At 53.9% G+C, this 19,928-nt stretch overlaps 2 protein-coding genes across 2 annotated transcripts in view; one reads left to right on the top strand and one right to left on the bottom strand.

The window, feature by feature from the left end:
- WDR93 (WD repeat domain 93) overlaps positions 1–14,625 on the top strand; it is a 47,757-nt gene extending 33,132 nt beyond the window's left edge. The window contains exons 13-17 of the mRNA XM_012763327.3: positions 1,087–1,300; positions 3,492–3,555; positions 5,207–5,363; positions 5,669–5,864; positions 14,291–14,625. Of these exons, the coding sequence (XP_012618781.3) occupies positions 1,087–1,300; positions 3,492–3,555; positions 5,207–5,363; positions 5,669–5,864; positions 14,291–14,390 (731 nt within the window). The 3' untranslated portion in view covers positions 14,391–14,625. The remainder of the gene's footprint in view (positions 1–1,086; positions 1,301–3,491; positions 3,556–5,206; positions 5,364–5,668; positions 5,865–14,290) is intronic.
- A 2,153-nt stretch (positions 14,626–16,778) lies between these two features.
- MESP1 (mesoderm posterior bHLH transcription factor 1) lies at positions 16,779–18,131 on the bottom strand. Its single transcript, XM_012763347.2, has 2 exons — positions 17,442–18,131; positions 16,779–17,146 (listed from the first exon to the last, which is right to left on the bottom strand). Exons 1-2 carry the CDS (start codon positions 18,129–18,131, stop codon positions 17,072–17,074), a joined length of 765 nt encoding a protein of 254 aa, XP_012618801.2. The 3' UTR covers positions 16,779–17,071.
- Between the last annotated feature and the right edge of the window lie 1,797 nt (positions 18,132–19,928).

Here is a 19,928-nt window from a genome sequence, read left to right as displayed (position 1 = left end):
ACTCCAGTGAAGAAGTGTCTTCCAGCACAGTGCAGAGGGACATGTGACCCCAACCCTGCTCCTCCCAGCCCCCAGGTTCTCAAACTAAGCCGGTCATGTTTCCTGCTGTTGCACATCCACCCCAGTCAACAGGAACATTATTGGTATCGGAGCCAAGGGACCCATAAAGCCGTCAAAGCAAGACCAGTAGCTATTCTGGGTGGATGACACCTGGGTGGGGTTCAGGGTCCTGCTCTGCAGGTATAGAAAGCAATAGTATCTCTTGACCCTAAATTGATCAGTCTCTAGGGAATTATCTCCCTCTCACCAAACATTTTAAAAAGCAATGAGTGAATCAGCGGTTTGCCATTTCACAACTGGAAATGTGTTTCCCCAGAGAGTGGAGGCGTACCGGCAGCCCTGCTGGTAGGTGAGGAGAACCAGAGCTAGTGCCCTGCTTGCTGGGGACTCCTAATCACACCAGGGAGCTGGCTGGTCTCAGGGACATCTGTCAAGCCAGTGAAGGGCCTTTCTTATTTGTGATGTCTCTGAAGAATCCAGTGGTTATTTCAAATTGGAGGACATTCTCCCACATGGTGCTAAAAGAAACATCACTAAAGGCCCTCCTGAATTTTATTTATTGAACCAATGGCATTATTATAGAAGCAAAAGGTATTTCAAGGAAAGAACACCATTGCCTTGACCAATAGCTTGCTTGCATTTTTTTTTTCTTTTTGGACAGTGATAGGTTCTTGTTTGGCTACATACTCACACCCTCCTTTTCTGAAGCCACTCCCTCCTGTCCACACACCTTTGCCTCCCGTAGGCAGCTGTAGTTCCGTCCCTGGCTGGGTCATAGCTTCCTTCCGTCCCAGCGCTGACTGCGCCCTCCCCAGCTCCTTCCATCACGGGAAGGTTACCCTGACAGGGGCTCTTGTCTCCCACTGGGCACTGGGTTGACTGGTTCCACGCTCAGAGGGAGCCCATTGCTTGATCTTGCCCTCATATCCTGCAAGTCCCTCACGTACCTGCCGGGCGCAGCCCCTGCACCCATGGCTGCCTCCCCCTACCCAGTTTTCTGACCTCCCCATGTCATTATTTTTCCAGGATTCCCTCTTGGGGTCATTGCTCTTCCTGAGGGATGTTTCTGCCGAAGCATTCACTTCCTAAAATACTTCTTGGTCCACAAGGGACAGAATATGTATACCGAGGATCCAGTGAAATCCCGAATGAAATGTGTGGTGCTATGCACGGACGCCTCCCTCCACCTGGTGGAGGCCAACAGGGCACAAGGACCCACCAGCCATGTGCTCGTGGAGAGGTCGGTGGCTCTAGGGGAGGGGAGGGCAAATAATCTGCCAGATAGCTGATGCTATTTCATGGTAAACTCTGACCACCCGTCTGACTACAGTCCCTTTCCCTATGGTCGTCACTCTCCCAGTGAGCGTCCCAAGATCACCAATGTCATATATATTACAGATTTTTCCAACAAAATTGTATGATGGCACAAATGACATCTGCTATGGTTTGAATATTGTCTCCAAAACTCACGTTGAAACATAATCCCAGTGTGGCGGTATTGAGAGGTGACTGGACCTTTAAGAGATGATTGGGGCCGGGCCCAGTGGCTCACGCCTGTAATCCTAGCACTTTAGGAGGCCAAAGCGGGAGAGGATTGCTTGAAGCCAAGAGTTTGAGACCAGCCTGAGCTAGACCCTGTGTCTACAAAAAGCAGAAAAATTTGCCAGGCATGGTAGTGCATGCCTGTAGTCCCAGCTACTCGGGAGGCTGAGGCAGGAGGATGGCTTAAGCCCAGGAGTCTGAGGCAGGAGGATGGCTTAAGCCCAGGAGTCAGTGAGCTATGATGGTGCCACTGCACTCTAGCTGATGGGTGGGGGAAAAGTGAGGCCCTGTTACAAAAAGAAAAAAAAAAGACATGATTTGGATCACGAAGGCTCTGCCTTTACGAATGGGTTAATCCATTCATGCATTAATGGCTTAACAGGTTAATAGATTAATGGGTCATCATGGGTGTTGAACTAGTGGCTTTACAAGAAGAAAAGAGACCAAAGCTGGCACGTGAGCACGCTCAGCCCGCTACCATGTGATACCCTGCACCACACCAGGACTCTTCAGAGTCCCCCCCAGCAAGAAAGATCTCACCAGCTGTGAGAGCCTTAACCTCGGCTCTCAGCGGCCCCTTAGCCTTGGACTTCTCAGTCTCCAGAACTGTAAAAAATAAATTCATTTTCTTTATAAATTACCTAGTTTCAGGTATTCTGTTATAAGCAACAGAAAACGGACCAAGACAACATCTTTCTTATCCCATATGACCAAGAGACGGCTCCTTTCTGCCAAAACAACCTTTTCTCAGCTTCCCCAAGGATCTCTCTCTCTTTTAAACATTGTTAATATTTTATGCATGGAAATGAATCTACACAATGCCTGTGTGCATGTGAGATCAACTCCCCTGTCCCCACCAGAAATAGATCATTTCCAATTCCATTAGGACTCCCTGTGTGCCTCTCCCTCATCACACCCTTGTGCTCCTCCCCAAAAGGAACCACCTTATTAATTAAATATTGCTGCATAACAAACCACCCCAAAACATAATGGCTTAAGAGAACAGTCATTGTTAATCCTCGATTCTGTAGGTCAGCAATTTAGGCTGATTGAGTTGGTCAGTTCTTCTACTGGTCTTGCGTAGGCTCTCACCTGTGCCTGCTGGCAGCTTGCAGCTCAGCTAGGCCTGGCAGCTCTATAATGGCCTCACTCACACACCTGGCAGTTGGCAGGCTATAGGCACGGGCCCCTCGGTTATGCACATGGCCTCTCCTGCAGACTAGCTCAGGCTTCCTCATGTGGGCTCCTAGCAGCGAGAGAAGGCAGCCAGTGCACAAATGCTTTTCAAGCTTCTGCTTATGTTGCATTTGCTAACGTCCCATTGGGGAAAGCACATCCCATGGCCACACCCACGTTCAAGCAGCAGAAAAATAGACTCTGCCTTTTGATGGAAGTCACTGCTAAATATGGCCAACTGTTTTTTCAATTTACCACATCATTTTCCCAAATTCATCATTCCTTTGCTTTCCTTTAAGAACTACGTTTGTATGACTGTATCTCTAAATAGTGTATTATTTAACTGTGCGTATTTGGGAAACTTGTAAATGGAACCACATTCTATATATTCTCCAATTTGTATTTCAGTGCTGTTTATTCTGTAACTTGCTTTGCAACATTGTTCATGACAGCCATGCATATTGATGCATGTATCTCCAGTTCTTTTACTTTCATTGCTGTATGTTTGTATTCCATTGTATAATATACCACAATTACATAAGCATCCTCTTACTAATAGATATCTGGATTATTCCTTATTTTTTGCTACTATGAATAGTCCTCTCGCATATCTCTTGATTTCCCTGTTTCCCCAGGATATACGCCTAGAATAGGATAGCAAAACTATAAAACTCGTAAAGTAGGACAATGTCTGTGTGTCTTCTGTCCTCCAGGCCCGTAAAGCATTTGGATGAAGCCATCTGTACCGTGGCCCCAGTTCTACCCTTACCTGGCATGGTAGGTGCCCCCATGCTTCTCATTCTTCTTCTGTGAATGTGTTCATCTTTCCTTCAAAAAATATGTGTTGAAGGCCCACTATGTGCTAGGCACTGGACTAGCTTTTGGGTTTACAGATATAAAAGAGAAAGTGCCTGCCTTTATAGAGCTCATAATTCATTCGGGAAGACAGACAAGTCACCAAGCAGCTGCCCCAGAACACGAGACAGGCTGCGCCATGACCTTGCAAGGAATGCCTGGGACAGAGAGAGAGGTCCCCGAACTCAACCTGCAAACATGCAGCAGGCGGGGGCAGCGTACTTCCTGGAGGAGGTGACACCTGAGCTGAGGCAGAGGCGTGGAGAAGGCAGCACCATGGGGGCAGAGAGCGCCATGTGCCCCGGGCCCCACAGGAAGCTTGAGTAGCTGGGGGATGTGGGGCGGGAGGAGCCTGGGGTGGGGAGCAAGTGGACGAGCCTGTGCAGGGCCTGGATGCCAGGCAGGAGAGCATGGATGTGCCCTTGCGCGGGATGGGGCTGGAAACAGAGAGGTCAGAGCAGGGGAGCGGCATATTCAGAGAAGGGGTGGAGAGCAGGAGACCGACTCTGTCCACACCGGTAGCCCAGGGAAAGGAGGCCTGACCACGGCTAAGCCTGACTTGCAGTGCGGATTCCCTGATCCTCCCGGCCCGCTGAGCGGAACGCAGGCCTGGAGGGACTCTCTGCAATTCCCACTGTGGCCCTGCAGGAGGTGAGGGGTCTGTAGGACCCCCAGGGGAGGCTCCGAGAGACCCCAGGGCTAAAAATGTAGATTCTGTGCCCAGCAGCCAGTTAGAGTGAGTGAGTGATGGTCGAAGCTGTGGGTTCCAGCAGCTTCCCCAGTCAAAGAGAGGAGGTGAGTAAAGAGGTTCTGCGGGCACTACGTCACTCACAGGGCCAGGAGAGTGACTCACGAAGTGACTGAGAGCGACTCCAGGGAAAACCACAGGTGGGTCCTGCACACCCAGAGAGGAGCGTGTGCAGGTGAGAACTCGGTACCCTGTGCTATAGAGAAACCAAGCACCTGGTGGAGACAGGTGGCAGGAGGTGGGGCAGTGCACAGGGTGACAGAGACCCTCTTGCGGGAGGAAGGGGAGAGAGGGGTGGCGGCCGGAGGACACAGGGCTAAAGGGGGCTTTTAAGGCGGGCGTGAGTGCAGCGTGTCCACTGCGGAGAGGACAGGTACAGGCAGGAGAGACCTGGGATCCAGGCCAGGAGGATCTCAGGATCTTGGACCGAGCAGGGTCCCCAAGGCGGTGGAAAGGAAGGGAGCCAGGAGCAAGGGGGGGACTGAATCTTGGCCACGTGGAGGCTGAGCCTTCAGTGGAGATGCGGGGAAGAACTAGGAAGAGAGGCCCGGCCGGAAGGGGAAGCACAGCCCTGAGCAGACGGCACGTGCACAGAGGCCTGTTTGCTGAGGGCGGCCCCGGACGAGTCAGCACACACATGCCTGCAGTTCCCCAGCAGCCCGGACGGATCCAGAGGCTGGGTGCCCAAGGGCCAGATCAGTTCTGTCTCCACGTTTTATGTCCAGCTGCTTCTCTTAGTCCTTACTGGGGTGACTTCTCGCTCTGCCTTCTTGTAAGGGACAGAGTCCAGGAGAGGTCCCCACTCACCATCTCTTTGCTTCCCAGCTGCTGACCTTTGCTCAGAATGGCTGTGTGTGCCTCATGGATGTGACCAAGCGCGAAGTCATCTGTGCCTTTGCTCCCGGCAGAGACTTCCATCTGGCAGCCCCTTGGACGCCAGTGTTTGTCGTGTCTTCACAGCCCCCATGCTTCCTGCTCCGAGGTACAGAGGGGGCCCACGACACTCGGGGTGATGCCAGGACCTGTGGCCTGCTGACCACTTCCCCGAGAGTAATCCCACCACGCTTCTCCCCCCTGCATCCCACCCCAACCACAGGCCAAATGACACTGCAGCTCAGACCTCACAAGGGGCTTTGCTAGGACGCCAGCGCGGTCTGCCCTCCAGACTCCTGCTTCCCCGGAGCAAGGGGGCCCCTCCCAGCCCAGCCCAGCCGACTCAGCCCTGTAAGCGGAGCCCATCAGGAAAGCAGTCAGTACAGAGGACGCGCCGTTTTTCTTTCATTGCAGATGACAGTCCACATGAAACTGGATCCACCGATGATGCTGAAATCCAAAATTCTGTTTTCTATTTTAAGTTTGAGGCCTACCCATTCCTGAAAAAGATCTTAAAGCATGGTACCATTCCTCAGAGGGAGGTGGAAAGCATGGCCTTCTCCCAGACACTGCCGCTGGAGATTAGATGCGAGCACCTCCTCCAGAAGAGGTGAGGGTTCCGTGTGTACACCCTCCCTGCGTCGGGGCCGTCTCTGGACGGGGATAGCGGAGTTTGTTTTGTGGAAAAATCCTTTCAGCATTTCAATCCCTGCCCCCCGCCGCATTGCAGCCCGCCAGCCACACTCTGACTCGTGGCTGGATTGCTAGGAAAGGCGTGGTTCATTCAGGCTGGAGCAAAGAAGGGCCTCCAGTTGGCGTTTTCTTCCTGTCAAGACCATCTCTTTACTTTCTCAATTCCTTTTTTTTTTTTTTTTTTTGAAGCATGTTGGGATTATTAGACACAATCACTGAAACAGGGGTTGGCAAACTATGGCCTGTGGGCCACATCCAGCCACTGCCTCATTTTGCAAAGAAGATTTTATTCAAACATGCCCATTGGGGGACTGGGGAGAGCGGGAAGAGGAGGGGGGGGAGGGACGCAGCACGACCTTCTATCGGGGGTCCTCAAACTTTTTAAACGGGGCCAGTTCACTGTCCCTCGGACCGTTGGAGAGTGCGCACTGTGGGCCCCAGACAAGTCAGCTGCTAAGCAGGACAGGCAGCGACGGCCAAAACACCCAGTGGGCCAGATAAATGTCCTAGGTGGGTGGCATGTGGCCGGCGCACAGGGCCATTTTGTTCAGTCATGCCCATTTTTTATGTGTTATCTATGGCTGCTTGTGTGAATTGCTGCATTTCGAGAGAGACCATGTGACCCATAAGGTTTAAATTATTTACACTCTGGCCCTTTAAAGAAAATGTCTGCCGACCCCTGGTCTGAGACCGCTTCCTTTATCCATCATCTAGATCCGGGTGTCCTCAAACTATGGCCCTGTGCGCCGGCCACATGCCACCCGCCTAGGACATTTATCTGGCCCACTGGGTGTTTTGGCCACCGCTGCCTGTCCTGCTTAGCAGCTGACTTGTCTGGGGCCCACAGTGCGCACTCTCCAACGGTCCGAGGGACAGTGAACTGGCCCCGCTTAAAAAGTTTGAGGACCCCTGATAGAAGGTCGTGCTGCGTCCCTCCCTCCCCTCCTCTTCCCGCTCTCCCCAGTCCCCCAAGGCCCGGCTGCCTGCTTTCCTTTCTGCTCTAGAAGCACGCTGAACGGGACTCGGTCCATTCTGGAGAAGTGGGTGTCTCTTCTAATGCATCTCACAACAAATTTCTGGGGATTTGCAAATTGTTGACAGTTCCCCTGGGATCTGACTACGCACGTAGGGCAGAATGGGGTTATCAGTGGACCTGGATCCTAGCCCCCGGCCACAACATCCTTATGTAACGTGAGCTCTCAGATGCTGCGATCTCTTCAGTGGCCACAGCGTCCCTTCACGACGATGTCCCCCTTTCTCCGCTTAGACTCTTCCTCAGGGAGGAGTGAGGTAGAATGGGTGAGACAGGCAGGTCTGCAGCCACACAGACCAGGTGTGGTGCTCACCGTCCCACTTACTGTGGGGCCTTGGGTGAGTGACTTAACCTCTCAGAGACCCAGTCTCCTCAGTCTTTCTCAAAATATGTCATTCTCCCCCAAGATGTGCGCAGCTGAGTTCCGGACATTTTAATGATGCCTCCTTTTCAGGGCTTGTGGGTATTAAGGGAGACAGCACATGTGAAGTGCCAGGCACAGGGTGGCTGCTCAGCCAATGGTGGGTATGACTAGGATGACGCGTCCCCTCCCTGTTAATCCGAGTCTGTGCCTGGGAAAATCCTGAATATCACCACCAGGTGGCCCCCAGCTCCTCTGTGCTTTCCGTCTCGTGCCTGCGTTTCTCTGCTGCATCTGTGTCCCTGTGCTCTGGGGTGTCGCTGGGTGGCTGTCAGTATCTCATGGAGGGCCCTGTGCACATTGACCAGGAGAGGAATATGGTGTCACGAGTCTTGGGGGACATGGAAAATGAAGAAGGGGACTGTTGCCATTGTCCCCAACTAAAGATTGACCAAGAATGCTCAGCTGTTTCTCACGAGGAGGCTTCTCCTTCTGAGCCCTGATGGCCTGCTCTCGGGACACGCAGCTGAAGAGCCAGCGGAGTGTCGCGATGCCTACAGCTTACTTTCAAGTGGTCCAGGAAAATATTTCTAGAGACAGAGAGAAAGAGAGGGAGATAAAATGTTAACAATTGATGAATCTAGGGGAAGGTTCATTGCACTACTTGCAACTTCCTATAGGTTTGATATTTTTCAAAATTAAAAGATAGGGAGAGGCTGGGTGCAGTGGCTCACGCCTGTAATCCTAGCACTCTAGGAGGCCAAGGCAGGTGGATTGCTTGAGGTCAGGAGTTCGAAACCAGCCTGAGCAAGAGCGAGACCCCGTCTCTACTAAAAATAGAAAGAAAAAAATTGGCCAACTAAAAATATATAGAAAAAATTAGCCGGGCATGGTGGCGCATGCCTGTAGTCCCAGCTACTCGGGAGGCTGAGGCAGAAGGATCGCTTGAGCCCAGGAGTTTGAGGTTGCTGTGAGCTAGGCTGACGCCACGGCACTCACTGTAGCCTGGGCAACAAAGAGAGACTTTGTCTCAAAAAAAAAAAAAAAAAGAAAGAAAGAAAAAGAAAGGGAGAGGTTATAAAATATGATTTATAGTATAATCCTGATTTTTAGTAAAAAAGAGAGAAGACTGGGAATATGTATACCAGTAGTAAGTTTGGTTATGTTCAGGTGATAGAAGTATGTGTGTTTTTTTTTTCTTTGTGTTTTCCCTGTTTGCAACTTTTTACGAAAAAATATGCATTGTTTTGTCAAAGAGATTTAAAAAAGGATGGTGAAAAACTAAGAGCATGAGGTTCAGTGGTGGCTGCAATAAGCAGTTGTCCAGGGCAAGGATCTTAGCCAGAAGCTTCCTAGCACTCTCACTTGAGGCTCCAAGCACCCCTTATTTAATGAGTTTCTTTTTCTGTTGATTCTTGTCTAACCCCCTCCTTTTACTAGCCTAGAAAGGATGAGCCCTTCCAGGTCACCCAAGGCCAACAGGCTGCCCCACCTGTGGGAAGGGGCCAAGGTTCGGTGGCTCCAGCTCTGGGCAGCTCACCTCCCGCCTGGCTGCAGCCTAATTGACGTTTCTCAGCCTTGCCCAAGGGGACCTGCCCTCAGACACCTGCTGAGCCCTGCTTAGCCCATGAAAGTTGATTCAAGCATGGAACTACCTCCACAGTAATTTCCCAGTGTGAAAAAGTATATTTGCTATTTCCAATATAAGTTATAATATATATTCACTTGTATGTTAATAGAAATTTGGAAAGCAGGGCAATACAAAAAAAGAGAATTTAAATAACGCATAATCCCACCACCAAAATCCCCAGCCCCGCCACCACTGAGTCAGTGCATTTCCTTTTCGCGTTTTTCCCCTTGGCCGTGTCAGAAAATGAGATCATGTTTCACATTCACTTTTTTATCTGGATTTATGTCATTCTAGAATATAACTTGAAGACTTTTTAATTGTGAGAAAAACATCTTTGTAAATATGGTTTTTCGTGCCCACATAATATTCCGTAGGGGGAATGTCTATAATCTCCTTCACTGTGTGTCTGGAACGACTTGAATTAGATGACCACCCTTTCTTCCCTGTCTTCCCCCAGGCTCTGGGACACCAGAGGCCCATCCTGGCCCCTGAAGAGAGAATGGGGGGGACCCTTCCACCTCCCCCTTCCCAGATGCCTCCCTGCTTGTCAACATAGCTTAGCTCTGAGGTCCAGCCCCAGCCCCTCCTGAGGAAGGCCCCCAGCAGCTGGGTGGGGTGCAGAGGACTGTCTCCCAAGGGAAGAGGGCGTGAGTCAGCAGGGCTGACCACAAGGGGCGCTGGGGGCCAGGAGCAGGGCTGGAGGCTGAATAGGCGGGGACGGGGAGGAGCACCGGGGAACAGGAAAGCTGATGGGAGATGGGACACAGGACACAGCATGTGGCTGAGGGCAGGCCCTGGGTCCTGGGATTTGTCGTCCTGGGATTGGGCTTGCAGGAACCTCTACTTAGACCTGATCATATTATCTGAATGGTACACCCTGGGGCAGCCCAGCTCTGGTCTGGGCTGGGAAACAACTACGATTTAAAGAAGGCTTTTCCTGTTCCACTTGCTCAAAGTTGTCATGTCTGGGCTTTCCCAGAGAGTGCTCCCCAACATTTCGTGATGAAAGTCCCCAAACATGCAGCAGCTTTGAAAAATATTTCAGTAAACCCCCAGGTACCTACAATCTAGATCCTGTCATTGACACTTGACTCTCCTCATTTTATCACACACATTCATATATGCCCCAGAGATTCTAAAAATCTTTTCTTTTTTCTGTTTACTCCCATATCTGAAATAGATTCCATTGGCCCTAAAACTAGGTGCAACTGTAAGGCAGTTCATGTGGCAATTGATCCAAAGTTTCAACAGTCTGTCCAAACTGTTTTCACAAAACCCACACTGGGACTTTTGTAAATAGCCGGTGTGAGACGCCTGCCTTCAGGGCTTGGGAAGGAGGCCAGTTAGCACCAAATGTGCCACCGCCCGGGCCTGACTTCTGCTCCCCTCCAGCCCAGGCCTCAGCGGGACCATTTCCTTCTGGCTCGACTTCTTGTCTGCTTCAGTGTCCAATGTCTCTGGCCGGGTCAAACTTTTGATCACAAGACAGAATTTTCAGGACTCTAGGCAATAGAAACGAAGATTTTCCCCCCATATTCCCCATAGAATGCCAAGCAAAAGTCAGGTTCTCCCCACCCAGCTTCCTGCCAGAACGTGGGATTCGGGATGAACCCCCAGTCCAAACCCACGCAGCACCCGGCTCCCCTGGCAGGGGGCAGGCAAGGCCTGTGTGGGCGCCAGGTGACATGTTCCTAAAGGTTGGAGGAGGGTGAGGAATGGTATTCTGACCAAAACTGTGGGCCTATCTTGACTTTCTTTGCCTTCCTTTAGAAGCAAAAGGATGGATCTCTCCTGAAATTATAGCTCCGTAGACCCCGGCTGTGCACACAGTCAGGCTGTTTGCCTGCAAAGGCTCTGTGCAGGGACTGGCAGGTAGCTGTGACATCTTCTCCCCACCCTGTGATGGGCACCTGTCTTTTCGGAAGACGCACACACATACTTTGTCAGTACCTTGCTTCAGAACAGTAGGGAATGGTAGAAAGCGGTGTGTCGTGCCATCGTGGGAGGGGAAATCTGTGTTTGCTGATGGTGGAGACAGGGTGTCGCAGATTCCCTAGAGCGCTTTTACCAGGGGGTGCCCATAAAACCCCGTGCCTCAGATGAACCCCAGCCTCAGATGAACCAGCCATCCTCCCGGTCCTTCCTCACTGCCGAGCACAGTCAGAGGAGGTCACACAGCAAAGGCGACTGGGGCTGTGCCTGGGCCCCTCGCAGCCTCCACCTGTCCCCTCCACACACAGCCATCTCCCACCACCCCTGCTGCCCTCTCCCTTGGGTCACCCAAGTCACGTCCCACCCCCATATCCCACCTGCACCCTGACTCAGAGAAACAGGTGCCCTGCTCATGCCCGGGGCTAATATTTAATACTTGTCCCTGGATTTGAGGTCCCAGCCCATCCCCTTCCCCAAGACAGGGAGCCCTCGCTTCCTCTGCTTATCTTCTCTTTCATCTGGTCGGCAGCCTCCTCCTCTCTGATGGCTTGTCCTAATTATGGGACAATGTCACCATGTTCCCATGTTAGCAAACAATAGCACACACCTTCCTAGCTCCACAGCCAGAGCTGGAGCTGGCTCAGGGAAGCGCAGTCCACGGGCCACCCCTGCGTCTCCTCTCCTCTGCTCCTCCGCCCTCTGCAGACTCGGCTACGGCTCGGTCTGGCCCCACCGTTCCATCCCAGCGTCCGTACACAGCCATGTGGGTGAGTATGCCCTCATGTTTCTGGAAGGCAAGTTCTGGAGGTGGACTGGAAAGTTGCGGGATGGGCACGTCTGAACAGAGAGCGTCCACCCAGAGCTGCCCCTGAGACTCGCCCTGTGGCTCCGCGTGAGGACGCCCGCGGCCTCACCCCGTCCCACGCTGGCTAGGCGGGGACAAGGAGCCACAGCTCAGTATTATCTTCATTTGGAAACTAGGGAGGTTGAGCATCTTTTTGCCATGCATGTCATACATTTCTGTCTCTGCTGTGACTCACCCTGGGTCTTTCCCCATGGATGTGCTCGTTTTCTTTGGATTTTAAGAGTTCTTTGTCAGTGTGTTGCAGATAACTCTCCTTGGTTCGTCTTTGAAGTCTTTTTGCGTGCGAGCCCGTCTAGCCGGACAGAAGTTTTCAGTGTCTCATAGCTGGGATTCTTCACCCTCAGGCTTCGTCAGGGCCGGTTGTAGAAAGCCTCAAAGTCAGGCTGCAAGCTCCGCGGTCCCGCTGCTGGGGCGAGGGGTTAGGGTAGAGAGGGGTTCAGGGTAAGACCTGACTCCGGCACCCTCTAGCTGTGTGACTGGGCCAAACCCTGGTGACCTTCTCTGTAAAATGGGGTGACGGTCACATCTCCTCATAGGACGTTGCCTGGCACACCCAGTGCCGGCTGGCCGTTATTTATTTCTAGATACATAGAGACAGCTCCTCTGCACACCAACATTATATTTTAAAAATCACCCGTGTTCTCTCTGAGCACATGAATGGTTTCATTTCTGGGCTTCCTTTTAAAACTTGTTCTCATTCCATCTATCCGGCTGCCTCCGGCATGGCCTCTCACCGGTGCCGTGTTGTTCCGACGCGTGACCCTGCGGTTTCACTTCCACTTACTTAGCAGCAGCATCGGCAGTGTAATAATTAACCTTTATTAACCACCTACTATGTGCCAGGCCCTGTGCTGAGTGCCTTGCGGGCCTGATCTTGCCTATCAGTATTACTGTCCCCACTGCACAGGGAGAAAGCCAGGCTCACAGAGGTCGAATCACCCATCCACGGTCACCAGCTTGTAAGGGAAGGAGCGGGGTCTGAGCACAAGCAGTTTGAGCGTAAAGCCTGAGCGTCTGACCTGCACACCACTGCTCTGCCTCCCACCCGCCGCCTCCCCGGATGACCGCATGCCAAGACGCGCAGTGCGGCCCCGGCCGTCCTGGCAAAAGGCGGGAAGCCCTAAGTGTCGTCCGTGGCGGGAAAGGAGGAGGCAGATCTGTGAGTGTCGCCCCCAGGAGTGATTTCTAGGATAGGTTTGAAGTGAAGAGAGCAGGGTGCACAACAGTGTGTCGCACACTTCTGTGTACGTTTAAACAAAAGATTCTGTGCATGTCTATGCTTCTGTGTTTGTGTCAAAATTTTAAATACACAAGAAGCTGTTAATTACTTGCTCTGGGAACAGAAAATAAGGATCTGACGTAAGAGGGAGATTTAATTTTGTACCCACTTGTGTTCTTTGATTTTATTTAAAAGGAGCAGTGTCTAGATTACTTTTGTGAGTTAAAAAAAAATGTTCATCTCCACATAGATGTCCCATGTGCAGAGCCTCAAAACAAAACTACAATCATCATCTTCCTCCCCCAAAGTGTTCCTCTTCCTGTTTACCCTGAGTGTTCCGCATCATTCCGTCCCCTCCAGCACCCAAGGCAGAAAGCCGCCGCCAGGCCAGCCCCCCACCGCACCCACAAGTCTCCAGAACGGAGGCCGACAGCCGCCCGGCTAAGCGCGCCCGTCTCTGCGCGCAGTCTGCGCCGATTCCGGGCTTCTTGGGTTGTTCTGTAGGGAACGTACATTCATTTGTTATGTTTTTAAAAAACAACTCTTACTTTTTGAAAGACACGTCTCAAACGTCTTTATAAAAGTGGAATCCTCAAGATTTGCCCATATCGCAGCACGTGTCCATCCTTTTTGAGGCTCAGTGGTCCATGGTAGGTATCCACCACACTGTGTTTGCAAATAGACTTTTTTTTTGAGACACAGTCTCACTTTGTTGCCCGGGCTAGAGTGAGTGCCGTGGCGTCAGCCTAGCTCACAGCAACCTCTAACTCCTGGGCTCAAGCAATCCTTCTGCCTCAGCCTCCCGAGTAGCTGGGACTACAAACATGCGCCACCATGCCCGGCTAATTTTTTCTATATATATTAGTTGGCCAATTAATTTCTTTCTATTTATAGTAGAGACGGGGTCTCGCTCTTGCTCAGGCTGGTTTCGAACTCCTGACTTCGAGTGATCCACCCACCTCGGCCTCCCAGAGTGCTAGGATTACAGGCTCCAGCCACCACGCCCGGCCCAAATGGACTTTTAGTTCCTCAGTTCACTCTCCCATAGCTTGTCTCGGTAAACTGGGGAAAAACTTCACCCTCCCGGTCTGTCAGCGTGCACCTCCTGGGTTAGAACGTCAGACCTGGCATTCCTCGGTACAGGCCTTCTGGGCACCTGCTGTGTGCCAGGCTGAGTCCTGAGGACACAGAGGCGAAGCAGGTGCGTCGTCCGAGAGTTTCTTGTGTTGGCACAGGTGGTCGAGGGCTGCCCCGGGGCGCGGGAGGGGCAGGTTCCCCACCTCACTGGCTGTGCGGCCCTTAGGTTTCAGCAGCTGGAGAAGAACCAGATGAAAGCGCACGATCACTGGGTCCGGCTGCGGAGGTACTCCATGTTTCTCCAAAAACTGAACTTCAGGAAGTGATGCCACCACCGCCCTGGGCTCTCTGAAAAGGTTGCAGCCACCAGGCAGCTGCTCCTCAGGACGCCCAGCGGCTAAGAGACACGCAAGGAGCCCCGGCTCGACCGGCCTGAACTTGCCGCCTGGGACCTCTGCAGAGTCAGCAAGGGGGTGTTCTTCTGGGGACCTTCAACCGCTCAGCCTGTTGTCAGAGCCCTCAGGTGGGCATACATGCACCCAAATAAACAGCGATATTGTTCCCAGACTCCCACGTTGCTGCGGTGCGTAATCCGTCATTCCCACCCGGCCCAGACCCAGCAGGGCCCTGCTGATGGGGCGAGCAGAGGCCAAGGCCTGCTGAGGACCACCACTGCCACTTAGCATCTGTATGGGCACCTTAGTTAGCCTCTTCCTTACTTAACTCTCCCTTCTTCAAATGGCCCTGTAACTGGGGCCGCCTCATCATTGGGCTGAGAACAGAGGGGAGAGTGGCTCCCCTCCCACCTGGCATAGGTGCCTGCCTACCTCGACCCTGGTGTTCTCGCTGTGGATGGGCAGGGGCTTTCCTCAGGCTTCGGATGGGGCCAGGAAGAGGGGCTGGGGTAGGAGGCGACCCTTCCTATCTCCAATCTTCTGTCTCAGCCGCTATTAGCAGGGACCTGTTAATGAAAATTCACACTCAGGTGCTAATAAACAGTGGGCTGCTCCCTGCTTTGAGCGGGAGGAGAGGCCCTCTGCAGGGAAGGGGGCTGGCCAATGAGCCCCACTTATCTGTGAAAAGACTTGCTAATAACTTTAATTCCCCAGCCTAAAACGCAGGGCCTTTGCCATGCAAATAGATTTTGTAAGCTGGGTTGGCTCCAGACTTCCCACCCTACCCCAGTTAGGGTCCTGGGAGGGGAGTGAGAGATGGGGCAGAGGCGCAGGAAGCGGGGGTGACGGAGGTGTGAGATCCCACCACCCGCAGGCCTCAGATTTTGGATCCCACTCTGCAGCCAAACGCCAGCTAAGGGGTGCCCTGGGACCCCTGAATTGCAGATTGGGGACCCACCCTACTTGCATTACCACCCTTCCCTGGCCAGGGCCAGCGCACTGGAAATGAGCTCAGAAGAGCTTTAGAAACGAGCCCATCACCATCACTGCTGTCCAGTGGAATGTTAACGGGCAATAAAGAGGAATTGCATTCGGATACAAGAGGCAACACACAGGCACCTTAAAAACATGCTCAGTGAAAGAAGCCAGACACAAAAGGCCATACATTATGATTCCTTTTATATGAAATGTCCAGAATAAGCAAACTGTAGAGACAGAAAGTAGATGACTAGTTGCCAGGGGCTGGGAGCAGGGAATAATGGGGAGTGATGCTAATGGGTGCAGGGTTTCTTTTTGGGGGTGAAAATGTTCTAAAATTAGTGGCAATGGTTGCACAACTCTATGAACATACTAAAGCCATTGAACTGTACACCTTAAAAGGGTGAATTTTATAGTATGTGAATTCTATTTCAGCAAAGCTCTTATAAAACACACAAGGCCTTTACTCCAGACACGTGAGGGGGGGGAGAGAACTGGGTATCCATAGGAGGTGAAGGAGAGGGTTGGCAGAGACCACACCCCCTCGTCCCACCCCAGCCCCCCCTCCAAGCCTGACTGCTCCATGGCCGGTGAGACCACAGCTCTTTCTGGGCTCAAGGCTCCCTCCCCAATACAGTGCTGCCTGCGTCTGAAGGCAGCCAGCGCAGATAGCAGCACAGCAGCTGCCTGCTCGAAGCTCATCTGTGTCTCTGAATGCAACCCCTCATCTCATCCTCGCTAGGCTTCTAGGAGGTCATGGTTATATGAACTCGGGACTGTCCCACTGATGTCATTTATGCCCCTAAACCATGTGAGATGGAATCAGAGAGAAGAGAGAAGGGAGATGGGAAAAATCCCAGGGCCCCAGGCCAGGGTGCTCCAGCACAAGGGTAGTAAGGCCTCGGGACATAGTGAAATGACCCCATGGAGCCGGTCCCCCCTCAAGCCCCAGAATGAAAGGAGCTAAAAAAAATCTTTATTCTTCTGTAAAATGACTATTTGGGTGTAATATGTGTAAGGTACCTGATGTACAGAAAGTACTCAACAATAGAATTGTATTTTTTACAGAGATATTTTGGTTTTATCCAGTTCCCCATCAAGTTCAAAGAAAAGAGAAACAGATTCTACTTGCTGCCACTTTCTCTTAGGAAGGCCCCATCACGCCCTTCCAGGCTGACCCGTCTGGAACAGGAGATGCAGAGCCAGGGCTGGGGGCAAGGTGGAAGGGGCCTGGGCCTGTGGGTTTGGGGGACTGAAGATTGCAAGAGCCACTCTCAACTCCCTGCATTCTTCTTTGGAGGGGAGAGAGGGAGCTAGGTGTCCACCTAGAGGAAGAAGCAATTGCCAACTGACACAGTTTGTTTATTCATAAATAAATACATTCACACTAGGCACAGACAGACTCCTGCCTGCTTCGAAGCGTCTACCTTATGGGTCCCTCCATCCAGGGAGGGGCTGGGGAGGGTTGTCCTGGGTGGGGATAGGCTGTCACCTGTAGGAATGTCCATGCCAGTAAAACTGGTGGCACCTTCTAGGACAGGCAGTCTGGAGAGGAGCCATTTTGAAGGTGCTGAAGCGCAAAAGCTTCAGTGTTCACAGACAGGGCACCAGCTGTCCGTTGTCACAAGGGTTCCTCAGGCAGGCAGCCACTTCAGAGGCGAGAGGGGCACCCAGGTCTCTAACAGGGCCAGCACGTCTCCAGAAAAGAGCTGCAAGGAGAGAGAGAGAACAGTGTATGTAGCCCTCAGCACTGGACGGCATGTCCGCGCTTACAGGCTCCACTCTCAAGGGACCTTTGGACCCTGTCCCCTGCGTGGCCTCTCCCTCCCCTCGTTGCTTGACGCCCTGGGCACACTACGTTGCTCTGTAGAGCGAGCAGGCGAGACCAGGCTGAGACCAGGCTGCCGGCAGGGCTGCGGCAGGGTGGCCGGTCCTGGCAGCGGGGCTGTGGGCCGGGGGGCGGGCAGCAGGGGCGCCACCCCGCACGGGGAAAGAGGCACTAACCGGAGACCAGGGACTCGGCTCCATCGCCTGCCCTTCGGGACGTGGCGCCTCTGCGTACAGCACCAGCGGGTCGCGCGTCTCGGGCATGACTTGGGCCCCAGGAAAGGCCGGTGGAGACCCCCAGGACGCCCCGGCGCGGGCGGCTGAGCCCAGGCTCGGGCCGCGCACCTGCACCTGCGCCTGCGCCTGCACCTGCGCCCGGGCGGGGCCGCCGTCGGGGCACAGCGGGCAGCCCCGCGGGGACGCCGCGTCGCTGCGCCGCCGGCTCTCCTCGCTGAGGCCCAGCACGGCCGACAGGTGGCCGATGTAGCGGATGGCCAGGCGCAGCGTCTCGATCTTGGTGAGGCTCTGGCCGGCGGGCGCCACGGACGGCGGCAGGAAGCGGCGCAGCTCGTGCAGGGCGCGGGCGAGCGTGCGCATGCGCAGCTTCTCGCGCTCGCTGGCGCTCTGCCGCTGCCCGCCGCCCAGACGGCCGCGCCTGCCGGGGGCCGGGCTGCGGGGGCCCGGGCGGGCCGCGGGCCGCGCGAGGCTGGGCACGCGTCTGCCGGCTGGGGCGCTACCCCAGGAGCCTGGGGACGAGGCGGGGGAGCAGCCGGGGTCCCCGTCGGAGGGCGGTGGCAGCCGAGCCCGGCCCCGGTCGGCAGAGAGCATCCAGGACTCGGGGGGCGGCGCGCGCAGGGGCTGGGCCATGACGGCGGCGGCGCGTCTGGGGACCCGCGGGCCCGAGGCCGCTTTATCCCGAGCCCGAGGTGTGAAGCGGCCCCTTCCAGGCCGCATCAGCACATCAAAGCGGGCTCGGGGCCTGCAGAGGACGAGGCCTGACGCTTTGAATCAAAGGGGGCGAAGGTGCCAGCCCCTTGGCTGCGCCTGCTTCGCCCCACCTGGGCGCTCGCTTTTGCGCCCGAGCCAGCCGCTCCGGCCTCCCGCCTGCCCCTCGTGGCCCGCCCTGCAGGTTAAAGGAAGCGGAGGTCAAAGATAGGTTTGGGGTCCACCTTCACCTGTTGGAGACTTTATGCAAATTATTAATTTTCTTGCTTCCAATTTGTATAAGGAAAGCATCGGGGCATGCGTCATCCTGGAGTGTGGAATAGAGTAGGGACCGGGAGCGGGGCCCTGACTCCCTCTAAAGGTGGGGAGACCAGTGAACCATTCCTCTTCTGAGGCAGGCTGGCACTGGGTGGGCCCTTCCTTGGTGGGGTAGGGTGGGGTGTGCACTGTGAGGAATCTGTCCCGGGCAAATCCGGCAAGCTGGCCGAATCTGATCAGGTTGCTGGACCATCTGAGCAGAGGGAGGGATGAGTCTGGCTCCCGCCCACACCCCCAGCTTGGCAGAGTCTAGGGCTAGGCCTGTCGCCACGGCTGCCACCACCGGCCTCTAACTGCTGTCCTGCCACTTTTGGAGAGGGGTAACAGGTTTTGCCAGTGAAATGTGAGTGAAAATGACAGAGTGTTGGACAAAATTCAACACCCCTTCATGATAAAAATTCTCAGCAAACTAGGAGTAGAGAGGAATTTCCTCAACCTGATGGAAGGCAGCTACGAAGACCCCACAGGCGGCACCACACTGAAGAGCGAAAGACGGAAGGCTTCCCTGCTAATGCCAGACACGAGGCGGGGACGCCTGCCCGCACCACCCCTACTCAACCTTTTCCTGGGTGGAGAGTCTAGGCTGTGCAGCAAGGAAAGAGAAATAAAAGGCATACAGGTTAGAAACGCAGGAACCAGACTGTCTCTGTTTACATCCATGATTGTCCACACAGAAAATCTCAAAAGAATCTACATTGCCTGGCCCCCAGGGCGTTGAGTTTGCACACACGTCGTGCATGGTGGTTATCTACTCTCAGCTAGACTGTGAAGTACCTGGTGTCAGGCATCATGTGTCTACCTGTTTCTCCTTCAGGCTGAATGGTCTCTTTCAGTGCCAGGGGTCTGATGTTTTGTATCCCCTCCTGCCCTGTGAGACTGGTGAGTGAGCTGGCAATGAAGGCCAAGGGGCTCAGCACCCTTTCCCTGGGCATCTCTGCCCCCCAGCCCCTCCACTGTCTTTTTTTTTTTATCTCCTACTGCCCTTGGCCACCTATAGCACCTTCTATACCCCCTTCTGTCTGTCCCAGCAGCCCCAGAATGCCTTTGCTCATGGTCATGTCCAGGAGAAGCAGTGCCAACCCCACCCTGGTGTGGGGAGAAGGGGAGGAACTACTCCTTGGGCACGCACCCTAGGACTCCTCTACTCCCAGGGAGAGCCTGGCTCCAGAAGCTTCTCCTCACCCTGGAGCTGTTGCAGGGCCCACCCTTCTGGACCTTGGTGGCCGGATACCTTCCCAGGGCTCCAGACCCAAGCCAAGAACCTGGCATGGGAGCCCAGTGATTTTGGCCTCTCTGATGCCGCTAGGCCCGAGGGGACAGTGTTGGGGATTGGTAGAGTGTGTGGAGCACTGGGGAGGGACAGGGGGCAGAGAAAAGGCCAGGCAGGCAGGAGCCGTGGGT

Source organism: Microcebus murinus, chromosome 7 (genome assembly GCF_040939455.1).
Source record: "Microcebus murinus isolate Inina chromosome 7, M.murinus_Inina_mat1.0, whole genome shotgun sequence".
In the NCBI taxonomy this organism is placed as follows: domain Eukaryota; kingdom Metazoa; phylum Chordata; class Mammalia; order Primates; family Cheirogaleidae; genus Microcebus; species Microcebus murinus.
The sequence above is the reverse complement of the archived record's forward strand: the minus strand, read 5'-3'. Positions and strand labels throughout refer to the sequence as shown.

What these genes read in the sequence shown, in the direction of transcription:
- MESP1 (XM_012763347.2), bottom strand. Translation starts at nt 18,131, where the DNA reads ATGGCCCAGCCCCTGCGCGCGCCGCCCCCCGAGTCCTGGATGCTCTCT. An exon ending in AGCCGAGTCCCTGGTCTCCG is followed by an intron (nt 17,147 to 17,441) that starts GTTAGTGCCTCT and finishes CTCTCCTTGCAG; the next exon opens with CTCTTTTCTGGAGACGTGCT.